We start from the raw sequence: 14,359 nt of genomic DNA, 5'->3' as shown, positions 1-14,359 counted from the left end.
TATGCTGAGGCTTTTATCTTCTCTTTGGTATATTAAATGATACAATTGGAATTGGGTTTCAACAGTAGGGATGAGCTTGCGTTTGTTCAGAATGGAGTTGGGTGCAAACCCAGCTTTCATTTTTGATGCGATGAGCTGCAGATGATGTTACAAAAGGGCAGTGATGTTTATGACATCATGGACGTAATCAGGGGTGGACTGACAACTCATGGGGCCCCCGGGCAATAGGGGATCATGGGGCCCCTGTGTCCTTGCCCAAACTCAAAAAAGCCTATGAAAAAGGTACCAGGGGCATGTCATGGGCCCCCTACTGACCCCGGGCCCTCGGGAAGTGCCCGAGTTTCCAAATGGTCAGTCCGCCCCTGGACGTAATATGGCCACATGGCAACACTAATGTGGTCACAACTCATCACGAAGATTCAGGAGTAGAACTCAATGAGCTTGGCACAAACATACAGTGCTGTGCAAACGTTTTAGCAGGTGTGAATAAATGCTGTAAATAAAATATGCTTTCAGAAATTGAAGTATTTATAGTTTATTTTTCTCAATTAGCAAAATGAGTAAAAAAAAAAAATGAACAAAAGAGGAATCCAAATCAATAGTTGGTGTGACCACCCTGTCTTCAAAACAGCATCAATTCTTCTAGGTACACTTGCACAGTTTTTGAAGGAACTCTGCAGGTAGGTTCTGCCAAATATTTTAGAGAACTAACCACAGATCATCTGTAGATGTAGGCTGCCTCAAATCCTTCTGTCTCTTCATGTAATCCCAGACAGACTCCATATGTTGCGAACAGGGCTCTGTGAGGGCCAAACCATCACTTCCAGGACTCCTTGTTCTGTTCTTCTAAACACTGAAGCTAGTTCTTAATGACTGTAAGTTTGGGGTCATTGTCCTGTTGCAGAATACATTTGGGGCCAGTCATATGCCTCCTTGGTGTAATAGATAAGTATCTGCCTATATTTCTCAGCATTGACACAAGCACAAAGTCTACTGCACTTGTAAACAACAAGCAGGGTTTTTTTTTTAAAGTTGGTACTTTTAAACAAGCTGGAGCCAATGGCCCCCCTCCCTGCTCATCCCATAATACCCCCATTACTGATCTTAGATCAGCCAGTGTTCCTTCCAATCCATCGGCAGGTCTCGTGATTCAGTAGTCTTCATCATTGAGCCAGAAAAAAAACTCTCACAGTGCTCCCCCACTGCAAGGATTTAATGCTCTTTAAGTCTAAGGGTTTGCAGAAGAGGCTGTATCGGTTACCTGATCACATGCTTCAGCCAGATCTGACGCGGTTTTACCTAAAGCTCCAGTCTGTGGGCAAAGCCTTGACATCATCATGTACGGTGCATGGCTATTAACCCTGTATTGTATTAGTGAAGGTAGGAATGTGACTTAAGCCAGGAGCAGCTTACGGAGGTGGTTGCAGGGAACAGTCGCACGTATCAAGGGAACCTGCTGAACAAGGATAAGCAAGACAGCCTATTCTGGAACCCCCTAGACCAGTGGTGGGCAACCTTTTTTTTCAACTGAGCCAAATCTCGCCAAAACCACGATTGAAATTTATTTTGAGAGCCACATTTTTAAAACTGAAAATACATCCCCCATATAGTAATTCATCCCCCATAGTAATTCATCCCCCATAGTAATTCATCCCCCATATAGTAATTCATCCCCCATATAGTAATTCATCCCCCATATAGTAATTCATCCCCCATAGTAATTCATCCCGCATAGTAATTCATCCCCCCATATAGTAATTCATCCCCCCATAGTAATTCATCCCCCATATAGTAATTCATCCCCCATAGTAATTAATCCCCCATAGTAATTCATCCCCCATAGTAATTCATCCCCCATAGTAATTCATCCCCCATATAGTAATTCATCCCCCATATAGTAATTCATCCCCCATATAGTAATTCATCCCCATATAGTAATTCATCCCCCATATAGTAATTCATCCCCCATATAGTAATTCATCCCCCATAGTAATTCATCCCCCATATAGTAATTCATCCCCCCTATAGTAATTCATTCCCCATATTGTGTCAATTCACTTACCTTTGCTCCGCGCGTTCCTCTCGCCGTGTTCCCGCGTCGTTCCGGTCTTCAGGGCGGACTGTGAGAGGAGAGGAGTTCGTCACGCTGCCCCGCCTACATCCTGACAGCCAATGTTTGCCACGCTCCGCGGGCTGGATTAAAAGGTCCGCCGGGCCGTATACGGCCCGTGGGCCGTAGTTTGCCCATTGCTGGGCTAGCTGCAGAGTCCTGACTTTTGGGGCGGCCGCCCGAGAGGAGGGAGGGGAGCGGGCGCCCGGCACACAGAAGAGCCGCATTAGAGTGTGTAAAGAGCTGCATGTGGCTCGCGAGCCGCGGCTTGCCGACCACTGCCCTAGACCGAATGAGGATTTAACTCTTGCTGGGAAGCACTGCAAAGGTTCATTGTTTGTTGTGCCCGAATTTGGGTTTTAAATCCTGATCCTTCAATTTCCTACAGCAATGACAGTGCTTCAGTGGCCAATAAGGGGGGTAGGAATAGGCAAGTCTTTATCTTGAAGTTAGGAAAATCAATGCATTAGTCAATGCACAACTAACATCAGAGAGACCCCAAAAGGGAGTTTGTTTTTACTATCACTGGTAATAGAAGGCACTATGTGTTACTTGCTATATGACATGATTCCTACTTTTCAGATGGCTTGCACAGGCATACAAAAAGAAAACAAGGCAAACACAAAGAACACTAAAAACCAAGGTGAAATTAAGGGCTTTATTAAAAGTATCTAGACATAAGAAAATAGGCATAAGATGAATTTATGCATAATAATAGAAGCTGTTTCAAAACATTAAAGTACAGATCAAACAAATAGTAAAAACACAACCATTTCATTTTACACGTCTTTTAAATTAACAGAGAAAAATAGTTTTCTGGTTAAAATATAGAATTCAGCACTAGGCCTACCTGTTGGCCATTAAGCATAGAAAAGGGAGTGAACCACAAAAATAGTTGACTCTCATAGAGAGAACAAAACGAACTCTCCCAGTTAAGTTCTAAGAGCGTATTTCAAACCAGCTGGTGTATTATCAGTGAAAATACCCTGTATGCTAACAAACTACAAATTATCTAGGCCTGATGTAGTGTATACGTTTATACTGTCAACATAAAGGCCTCAGCTACAAGCTGCCAATATCTGTGAACAGTACTGAGTGGTAAACATGACCTATTACTTTGTAGTTGACTTAAAATGTATGTAAACCCCAACAATGAACTCTTTTTTTTTGGTCTATTAACTCCCGGTTCACATATATGCGGCCATGCGGGCCATGTTTTGCACGGGCAGGAGAGCCCATTCATTTGTGACTCGCAGGGAAGAAGTCCCTGCACTTCTTTGGAAAACAGTTCCCAGTACGATTGCGTTTTCCAGTGCGGGTGGTGTGCCATTAGAACTAATGGCACCCACCTACGGGTCCGCATTTCTCTGTGTGGGTGGTGCGGCTGCACGGATTTTCGTGCGGATCCGCAGCAGCACCACCTGCACAGATGTAAACCTAGGGATAAGGAGAAGTACAGCCAAAGCTCTTTTGGCTGTGCTTCTGTGGATCACAGAAGTGTAGTTCATTCTGAACTCCTGTGACCCATTTTCATCTGACAGCGGGCTGAAGCCTACTGTCGGCTGACATCACTCAGCCAGTCTAGGCTGGGGAAAGACTCAGAGTCTGGAGCAGTACCTGGCTCGGCCTACCAGCAAGCCACTGAGAGCCTGAGCCAGCCACTCCCTCCCCCTTTCAAACCCAGCGCTCCAGTGAGATGTGTTTCAGATGTGTGTTTACTTCTATTTCCAAGGGTCCATTAACACTTCTGTGCTTAAAAAACACATCTGCAGTGTAGTAAAGAAAATCGCAGGTGTCTCATTCTGAAAATGATAATTGCTTGGCTGTCATGCTATTATTTTGGCTTCAAACATTTGAGCCTCTGACCTAGAGCAAACATGCAAATACCCCACCTCATGAAACAAACAGGTAAGAAATGTACTAGTAAACAGTTATTTAGGTTTAGGCGCTGTACAAGGAAGTATAAATGGGTCCTTAAAAGGTATATCAAAGTGCAAGAAAAGGCTGGAACTATAGCCAGAAAATAACCCTGCATGACAGGCCTAGGAAGTTAGGTCAAGAAAGAGTTAGGTTTATTGGACCCGGTGATCTCCTGAGAAGCTAAAAGGATCAAAGAGACAGAGACGCAAATAGCAAAATTGATAGAGTAAGTGTCAAGTAGACTGTCATGATACCAACACTGTTATAATTACAATATAAACCCAGAGCTGATTTTACTAGCTACACATCTTTCCTAAACACAGCATGTCTCAATTGAAAATGCTCGAGAGCTAGCACTTCGAAAATGAGGATTAGGGCCCAAAAGGTGAGTGAGAATAAAGTAGAATTCCACATATTTTCTTTATTTTGGGTGGAACGGAGCAGGTTTTTATTAGGTCAAGAGAAAGGTGCTCTTCATACACCTGTCCCTGTATGAAAGTTATGGCTTTAAACCTGTAAAGTTTAAAGACAGATGTTCTGTGGTCCAAATCATCACGTCTAGAAAATGGTATGGCCCACTAATAGTTTCTGCTGCAGTGCTGAGCCCACAGACCCAGTGCAAGAGACAAATTTCACTTAAAGCGGAGTTCCACTCACCCTGTCAAAAAATAAAAGTCAGCAGCTACAAAAACTGTAGCTGCTGACTTTTAATAAACAGCCAATTACCTGTCCTTCGGTTCCGTGGTGTGTCCCCTGCAGCCCGTTTCACTGGCTATCCTGTATTCCAGGAGGCCAGCATCTTCCATGTGGGTACCCGGCTGTGATAGCTTGTGACTTTACAGCCGGGTACCCACTGCGCATGCACGAGTAGAGCTGCGCTTCATGAATGGTCCTGTAGTCTTCTTTGACCTGTCACGTGTCCCAAAAGACTACAGGAAGGGAGGGAGGGAGAACACCTTCAGCTTCTGATTGCCTAGGCGACTGGACCGGAAGTGGGAGCGGGTACCTGTCAAATCCGGTTACCCAATCCCCCCCCCTGCCCCCCAAAGGTGCCAATCCTTAATGGGAGCAGTCCTTAAAGCGGAACTTCCCCTTTTGGGTGGAGCTCCACTTTAAGTGCTATGAACATGTAGTGCAATACTCCTCAAGAAAGGTATACAAATACATCTCTCACAAAGGAAAAATGACTTCTGGATGAATGCTATTTTTACATGGCAGGACTAGAATGTCCCCCAACTTCGCCTTTTAAGGCATCACATTGCCTCTGCTAAGTCTACTTGCGGATAGGACTTTTTTTAGCCAGTTAGGCATCATCAGGTATTGGCTGGGGCTTAACAGAGGGCCCAAAACTACCAGACCCACAAGGACCTGTAGGCCGAAACATTCCTGTGTAGAGGTCAGTGTTCTAAATAAAGAATAACAATAATAAACAATAAACAAATCAACTGTGCAAATTCCCCACTTTACCAATGTACAAAGCCGCAAACACTTAAGAGGACATCCTCTCTTCCAATAAACAGTAAAAAGATTATTAATGTTGTGCTTTGTATGAAAAAGTTCAATAAACATAAATACACGTAATAAATGTGAAAACAACCATAAACAAGTGAACAAATTAGTGTACATAGACAGTGACATATATACATGTAGAGGGCAAAAAAGTCCACATGAATAATGAACTCCGCAATTAATTTGTGAAACAGATTCTCGTTCTTTAACTGTGAAGTTGATAATGTAAATCCTTTTTCATCCAATTAATCACCAATGTGTGCACACCACTACCATGTGAATAAATGGAGGCTTACCAGATGAAAAGATCCCTTAACTATAGGGGGTCATTTCCAGCTTTCTGTAGATAAATTATCATCCAGACTTCCATAACCTGTCAGAACCCAAGATCTCTCAATTCATGTCAGAACCCAAAATCTGCATACATCAGTAAGTCATCCCTGTCGCGGTGTCAGGATAGTGTCATGGAAAATAAAGCATGCCTCTCATACTGCAATATGATCAATGTACATTTATTTGCGCAAATAAAATCCTACTTGCGTTTAGGAGAAATAAAAGCATTAAAAGAAAAACGCCCGGGGCAGAGCCTCCCTCATCGCGCTGTCAGCCATTTTGGAAGCAGTTTTGTTTAATGCTTTTATTTCTGAGAGGCATACTTTATTTTCCATGACACTATCCTGACACCGCACCGGGGATGACTTACTGATGTATGCAGATTTTGGGTCCTGACATGAATTGAGAGATCTTGGGTTCTGACAGGTTATGGAAGTCTGGATGATAATTTATCTACAGAAAGCTGGAAATGACCCCCTATAGTTAAGGGGTCTTTTCATCTGGTAAGCCTCCATTTATTCACATGGTGATGGGGTGCACACATTGGTGATTAAATATGATATTGATAATGTAAATCCTTTTTCATCCAATTAAAGAACGAGAATCTGTTTCACAAATTAATTGCGGAGTTCATTATTCATGTGGACTTTTTTGCCCTCTACATGTACTATATATCACTGTCTATATACACTAATTTGTTCACTTATTAAGTTTATGGTTGTTTTCACATTTATTATGTGTATTTATGTTTATTGAACTTTTTCATACATAGCACAACATTAATAATCTTTTTACTTCTAAATAAAGAAGAAAGATGTATGATGCTCTACAAATCCAAAAAAGCAAAGCATTCTCTTATGAGCCTTAAACAAGAAAATCTTGACAACCCAGCAAAAATCTTTTGTTTTGGATACTGGAGGAAAAAGCAAGTGTCATGTGTGTTCATACTCGCATGTTTTTCCCTCACTTCCTGTGATAACAGGAAGAGATGGGAAATCTCTCCCTATAGGACACTTAAAAATACATTCATAGTAGAGTAGACCCTCTGGAAATGTTTTTATTGCTGTCTGGAAATAAACCATTGTAAGAAGATAAAAAAATGATTAGAGCCACACTTTATGACACAAAAAGCTTACTAATAACTTAAGGCAAACACCAGGACAGCCAAACAGCAAGTCTCTCAGCCTGGGAATATCTTGCTAAAGTGCATTTTGCTTCCATAAATGAAGTGGAAATCCTAAGCAACCACTCTCCCATCACCAAATGCCTGTATATGCAGGGAAGGAACCCTAAATTGTCAGCATTTTCTTTCTAGATGGGTTGTCCATGGCTGAGGGGAGGAGAGCCTGCCTACCAGGATGGAGCCAGGCCTCCCTGAGTAACCTAGTTAGGGCTTTAATGCGCCCATTTACTAGACCCCTGGTGGAAGCATCTGAACACAGCAAAATAACCGATTTACTCAATCACAATTGACAAACCATTCCATAACAACAGATAACATGCAGGTATACGGAAGGCCGGACTGGTTGCTGGTAAATGAGGCCTGCAGCTCTCACCTAAATAAAAGCCTTATTTATCAAGGTGCTTAAAGTCTGTGCTGCCTATAACCAGGTTGTCCATCTGGCTAAGACAGTTCTTCAGTCGTACACTTTGATTAATGAAGACTGAATTTTTTTTGGCATTATATTCTTGTACATTTACTTTCAAAAGTACACAGCAGCTCCCACCCACCTCTATACTATTCTCATCATAGACAGATATAAAAGACAATACCCTGTGATGCCAGACACTGTTTAGAGTGCTTGGCTTCTGTGTACCCTATAGGGCATACTCTGTGGCCCAAGCAAACAGACTGTTGCATGTGCCAGGCTTCCAGAATACAATGTCCCTGCTGGCTAAATGAAAAAACAAAACAAAAAAAAAACTACCCGTCTATAGCCAGCTTAAGCATTGTGGAGTACACGAGCACCTGGGATTGTAAACATCACCCATCCCTGTGCATCATCCATCCCTGTGCATCATCCATCCCTGTGCAACGTTTGGGTATCTGTGAATCTGTTGTTTCTCTAGAAACTTACAATAAGCACATGGTGGACAGGGGATCGTGGGAAAGGGAGGGAGGAAGGTTGGTTGGATATCTGATATATATATATATACACATTTTTTTCAATAATTTATTTATTTTTAGGTACTTATATAGCGCCGTCAAATTATGCAGTGCTTTACATATATGTATATTCACATCAGTCCCTATCCGTCAAGGAGCGTACAATCTAAGGATCCTAACTCACATTCATACATACACATACTAGGGCCAATTTAGACAGGAGCCAATTAACCTACCAGCATGTCTTTGGAGTGTGGGAGAAAACCCACGCAGGCATAGGGAGAACATGCAAACTCCAGGCAGGTGGTGCCCTGGCTGAGATTTTAGCCTATATATATATATATATATATATACACACACACACACAGTGGGTGTAGAAAAGAATCACCTTTAAAATAAACTCATTTTGTTGCTTTGCAGCCTGAAAGGAAGGCAGACACAGTTATTGTTTTATCCAGCTCTATTTACTATCTGCAACTTGTAACATCCAAGTGAAAGATATAACACCAACATATCAAAAAAATAAAAACAGTCAAAAACAGAATAACTGAAATTGAAAAAGGATCACCCCTTAAGTCATTAATTTGTTGAACCACCTTTTGCTTTAATTACATCCTTTAGTCTGTTGGGATATGTCTCTACTAACTTTGCACTTCTAGACTTTGCAATATTTGCCCACTCTTCTTTGCAGAACTGCTGAAGTTCAGTTAAATGTGATGGTGACCATTTGTGGACTGCAGTCTTCAAGTCATTCCACAGATTTTCAATGGGGTTTAAGTCTGGGCTCTGACTACGCCATGTAAGGACAATCACCCATTTGGGTCATTGTCAGGTTGGAAGGTAAACCCTCTTCCCATTGACAACTTTCTGGCAGAGGGCAGCAGATTTTCCTCAAGAATTGATGGGTTTTTGCCCCATCCATTTTTCCTTCTATCCTGACAAGTGCTCCAGTCCCTGCTGCAGAGAAACATCCCCATAACAGGATATTACCACCTCCATTCTTTACTGTAGGAATGATGTTATTTGGATGATGAGCTGTGTTGGATTTCCTCCAGACATATTGTTTAGTATTGAGGCCAAATAATTCAATTTTAGTCTCATCTGACCATAACACCTTTTTCCATGTGGCCTCAGAATCTTCAAGGTGTGTTTTGGCAAAGCTCAGTGGTGACTGCAAGTGGTCTTTCATGAGAAGTGGCTTTTTTCTTGCAACTCTCCCATACAAGCCGCATTTGTGGAGAATTTGTGATACTGTTGTCACATGCACACAATAGCCACTCGTTATCATAAATTCCTGCAACTGCTTCAGAGTTGCTGTAGGCCTCTTGGTAGCCTCTTTGATCAGTTTCCTCCTGGCTCTTTCATCCAGTTTGGAGTGACATCCTGATCCAGCGAGGATCTGTGTTTTACCACTTCTTCATAATAGACTTCAGTGTGCTCCTAGGCATTAATAAAGCCTTTGAAATTTCTCCTGACTTGTGCCTGTCCACAACTTTATCCAGGAGATCTTTTGACTTGCCTTGCCCCCCATAGTTGATTGTTTCAGTTGCACCACCATGGACTAAAATGCTCCAGGAAAGTTATTTTCATGCTGAGCTAATAAAATGACCACAGCTGATTACACTTGAAAGTCAAATGGCTTTGTGTGCCAATGAGAAGGTGATTAGCTACACCTTGAGTTTACAAGTTATTTTTAGGAGGGGGTGACCTTTTTTTCCAGTTTAGTCATTCTGTTTTTGATTTTTTTTTTTTTTTTTAGTTTCTGACATGTTGGTGTTATATATTTCACTTGGATGTGATGTTAATCTGCACTGAGTAAATACAGCATTTCTGGCTGCAAAGCAACAAAATGTGATTATTTTAAAGGGGGGTGATTCTTTTTTATACCCACTGTATATATATACACTCACACACACACACACACACATATATATACATATATATATATTATATTGTACATAAAAGGTCATACGCAACTATATTAACGTCACAACGCTATAAAAAATAAAGTTAATTTAAAATCAATGTCTAAATTATTTAGATAATAATTATCCCTAAACTAGGAAACATATTCATTGTAACAGCAGCTATATATTTGCATTACATGCAAATGATTAATTGCTTTGCTTAGGTTTGTAGTTCTACCAATGCCTGTCATTATCCATCCAGAGCACTACAGACAATTAGGATAATTTATTATGGCATATTTTGCTAGAAGTTCCATAACAACTAATACCGCATCTATGAAAGCTGACATCTTACTTTGTGCTCTAAGGCAAATCATAGATTATGCAATTTTCTTTCCTTCCACCATGGGTGGAAAAAGAAAATTGCTTTATTCCGCCATCGAGTATTAATGGGGGAATCCCTCCCCTACTACCAGCAGAACACAATGATTAGTGTTGCCCAGCAGCACTAATTGTTCAGGAAAGACCTGACAGGCTGGTTGTACAGAAGTCGATTGATAGATTGTCTTGTATACAACCAGGGTGTCTATACATAGATCAAAATTTGGCCTATCCCTGCTGAAACAGACGATTTTCAATTAATGTATGGCAGGCTTAAGTCATCGCTGAGTACTTCCCTGTTTTTTGAATTACTGTATACCGGGGGTCAGCAACCTGTAGATTGCGATCTACCAGTAGATCGTGGCCAAGTGACTGACAGATCATGGTATGGGCTTGCTAACCCACCATCCCAGAGCACCAAACAGTGCAATGCAGGGGCTAATTGTGAAGCTGGAGTCATAGCAGGGAGCAAGAGCCGCATAAGCCAATGCCTCCTCTGTAGTACTGGTTCCTGTCCCATGCAGAGTGATACCACATGGGTTTTACCACTCCTGAACTGTATGTGTGAACGAGCCCTAAGGGTGCCACTACTGAATGCAACTAAGGGCTCATTCACAAGTGCAGCAAGCACTTCTGCTCCTCTGAAAAGCGATCCAAGTGTGTTTGACAACCACCTGATTTAAACCCATGCACGCGATTGTGACATGCTTGTATGGCAATTAGAGGTTTAAGTCAGGTGTGAGAAGTAGGTAGATCTCCACCTCTTTAAGGTTGCCTACCCCTTCTGTATACAGGAAAATTACATAAATCTCATAGTGTAATTGGCAATGAAATGTAAACTGTCTGTACATTATTCTCCTGATTAGGAGCCATGAGATAGAGAACCATTGTATTATAAATAAATATAATTTAACAGGACATCACATAAATATATGTATATAGCTAAGATCAAAAGTCAATGGAAATTACTTGATTACAGTTTCAACAATTTTGCAAATATAAATATTGCAATCAAAATGTATTCAAGAATTACAAAACTATATTATTGTCCAATAAAATATGTCAAGTCTCTATTTGCCTCAGCTTTTATTTTGCTATCAGCATATATTTGTGCTTCAGCTATGTAAAGCTACACTTTCAGCATTTTTTTAAAATGAAAGCGGTACTAAACCCTAGAGAAAACATTTATCATACTGCAGCTTACCAATTCTTAGAGGTGATGACTGCATTCATTTTTAGGCTTTTTTCTATTTTCATCTGGTGCTCCAGCCAGTAAGTTGGTTGTTTTTCAAAAGAACAAGCTCTCCAGCAGAATGTATCAGTTACAGAGATGAGCAAAAACCATTTAACACTAGCAGGTGTGTATACAATTATCAGCTTTTTTTTATTTAAAACCTTTATCTCAAAAGGAAAAGCTGTTTGCTGTAACTGCTTATAAAGTGTTAGATGGAGTTTAGCTTCAATTTGTTACTGTATTTAAATCTACTAGTCCACCTAACACTTCTTGACTGACAATGCTGCTGTTCAAAGGTGCCTCCTGTGCTATCTCATCCAGAGTGGGGGCACGTCTAAAATCAGGATGTGAGTTTCTGTCCAGATCATCAGGTGAAAACAGAGAGGGAAAGAATAGAAAAGAAAACTAATGCATCCACCACTTCCAATGATTGATAAGCATTTTTGGTTTTGGGTTTAAATAGTTCCCCAGCTGCAGCTTAAAATCAAAAACCAACACAGGCTGCAATACCAATCTCCAACCTGGAGCATTTACTTCCTTCTCATTACCAGATGCTCTGAATCTTTGACGTTGACACCCAGCATCACCCAAATCAAAAGATTTTGCATTATCAGAGGACCGCGCAGTGCTGGAGGAAGACTGAAAATGACACAGGAAGTAACAGGACCAGCCTAGTGAATTTTTAAAAGGTAAGTATTTAAAAAATAAATAAATAGAATCATACTGCTGGGGGAATCTCCAGGAAAGGGGGGGGGGGGGGATCTCCAGGAAAGGGGTCTCTAGGGACTGAGCCTGCAGTTGGACTTGGTTTTCTGGTCTTCAATCACTGGAATATAACCATGAATAATAGGAGAATCAAAGACAAGCAGCTGCACCAATGCCATTTTCCCATAATCCTCTACTTCTGCAAAGAATGCAGAGATATTCATCATGGTTCAGTAGATTCAACTGTCTGCATAAAAATCAAGGCCTTTTAACCTATGAGAATCAACCATGGCCTGAACGGACTTTGTCATATCTCCAGCCATTTTCTATCTATAACTCGCTTTCTTTTGCCTTTTTTGAACTTGTGTACCATTTGAGAACAGCAGCACCAGCTGTACTGGCCACAATGCACAAGGCACCTCCAAGTGTCCACCACGTTGGAGTGTGGTGGAGGAATAAGGCCTGGAAAATAAAAGCAAAGACCACATCCATTGTCCTCATGATGGCTACCAATCCAGCCTTTTCAATTTGTAAAGCTTTAACAAGAAACGCTTGGCCTCCCAAACCTAAGATCCCAATAAGTACCAGAAGCCACCTGTCTAGTCCGCAGTAAGGCAAACGCCATTCACCAATAATTGACAGGGCAATGATGCACTCAATGAGACCGATCACAGCGTAATACCAAATGGAGAGCAAGTAGTGCACAGACTTGCCCATTTTTCTTAACACCACCAGGGTTAGCGAGGCACAGATTGCACTTGCTATGGCAGCTATAGTCCCTTTAACATGCTGAGAGTAATCTTCCTCGAGGTCATTGTTGTTTGACCCAAACAGAAATGGTGGACGAGCTATAAGGATGACGCCAGTTATAGTGAAGGCTATGAAGACTATATCCCACACAGTGCATTTCTCCTTCAGGCATATGCAGGCAAATATGCAGGTGAAGGCAGGACTGCTGAAAGTGATGACTGTGGCATCCGCCAACGGCATGGACTGGACCGCATAGTACAGGAGAATCATCGCACCAGAACCAAGGAATCCACGCAGGAAAAGGAAAATCCTTTGATCCTTGGGACCTAGAAAACCAGTCCTGTAAGAACAAGAAAATATATTTTTATAGGGGAACACACACTGATGTCTTCAAACAGGACATACTGTATATGGTCTCACTACTTAATTGTAATAGATGTCACTAGGTGAGCAAACCAGCTACTGAAAATGTTACTTGCATATAGTTTAACTAGAAAAAGTGCATGTAAAGCCAAAACATTGTCTTTCTTGTATATAGTAGGGAAACGTTAAAGGGACACTTATATTGCTCTGAGCCCCTCCAAACCTCCAAATTTCAATTTTTTTGCTGTTGTGATCTGACTTCCTATATATATGACTTCCCGCTATATATGTAGGAATGTTGTTACCTCTCTTTTTCACTCCCAAGAAGGAATATAGACTATAGGATTTGTAGTGGGTACAGACCAGTGCCCATGATTACAACTAATCTGCACTGCTTGTTTCAAACAATGGCAACGGAGGGGGGTGGGGGGGGAAGGAGAGGTTCAGGAGCTCATGGAGGATGTTAAAAGGAGGCAGAGAACACAGCAAGAAACAATTTCATGAAAAATTGATTACAGGGCCATTAAATAGTGGTTGTGTATGGAATATGTTTGGAGAATAAGGATATAGTTTAATGTCTTGAGAGTCCAGATAACTTTATTATTTCTATAATGGTAAACAAGACATACAATGCATTTTGGGCTCAGAAAATCCCCCTTCAGCAGGGCTACAAAGCATGAACATTAAAAATACAAAGAAAAGAGTGCCCTGAAAAAGTACCCCTTGAAATTTTCCACATTTTGTCATGTTACAACCAAAAACGTAAATGTATTTTATTGGGATTTGATATGATAGACCAACACAAAGTGGCACATAATTGTGAAGTGGAAGGAAAATTAAAAAAGGTTTTCAAAATTTTTTTACAAATAAATATCTGGAAAGTGTGGCATGCATTTATATTCTGCCCCCTTTACTCTGATACCCCTAACTAAAATGTTATTTTTACTTCCACGAAACACGTCGGCCATTCTAAATTAGGATCCAGATATATGGTTACATTCCAAGCCATACTATTGATTTTATAAGCCTTTTATAATGTC

General features: G+C 41.1%; 1 protein-coding gene across 1 annotated transcript in view; it reads right to left on the bottom strand.

Moving 5' to 3' along the window:
* Positions 1-11,336: 11,336 nt before the first annotated feature.
* SLC35G1 (solute carrier family 35 member G1) overlaps positions 11,337-14,359 on the bottom strand; it is a 45,223-nt gene continuing 42,200 nt past the window's right edge. Inside the window, exon 3 of the mRNA XM_089690322.1 lies at positions 11,337-13,296. Within this exon, the coding sequence (XP_089546448.1) occupies positions 12,537-13,296 (760 nt within the window). The 3' untranslated portion in view covers positions 11,337-12,536. The remainder of the gene's footprint in view (positions 13,297-14,359) is intronic.

The sequence above is a fragment of the Staurois parvus genome, unplaced genomic scaffold (genome assembly GCF_062004578.1).
Source record: "Staurois parvus isolate SC_StPar_1 unplaced genomic scaffold, SC_StPar_1.0 ptg000525l, whole genome shotgun sequence".
NCBI classification, from domain to species: Eukaryota; Metazoa; Chordata; class Amphibia; order Anura; family Ranidae; genus Staurois; species Staurois parvus.
The sequence above is the reverse complement of the archived record's forward strand: the minus strand, read 5'-3'. Positions and strand labels throughout refer to the sequence as shown.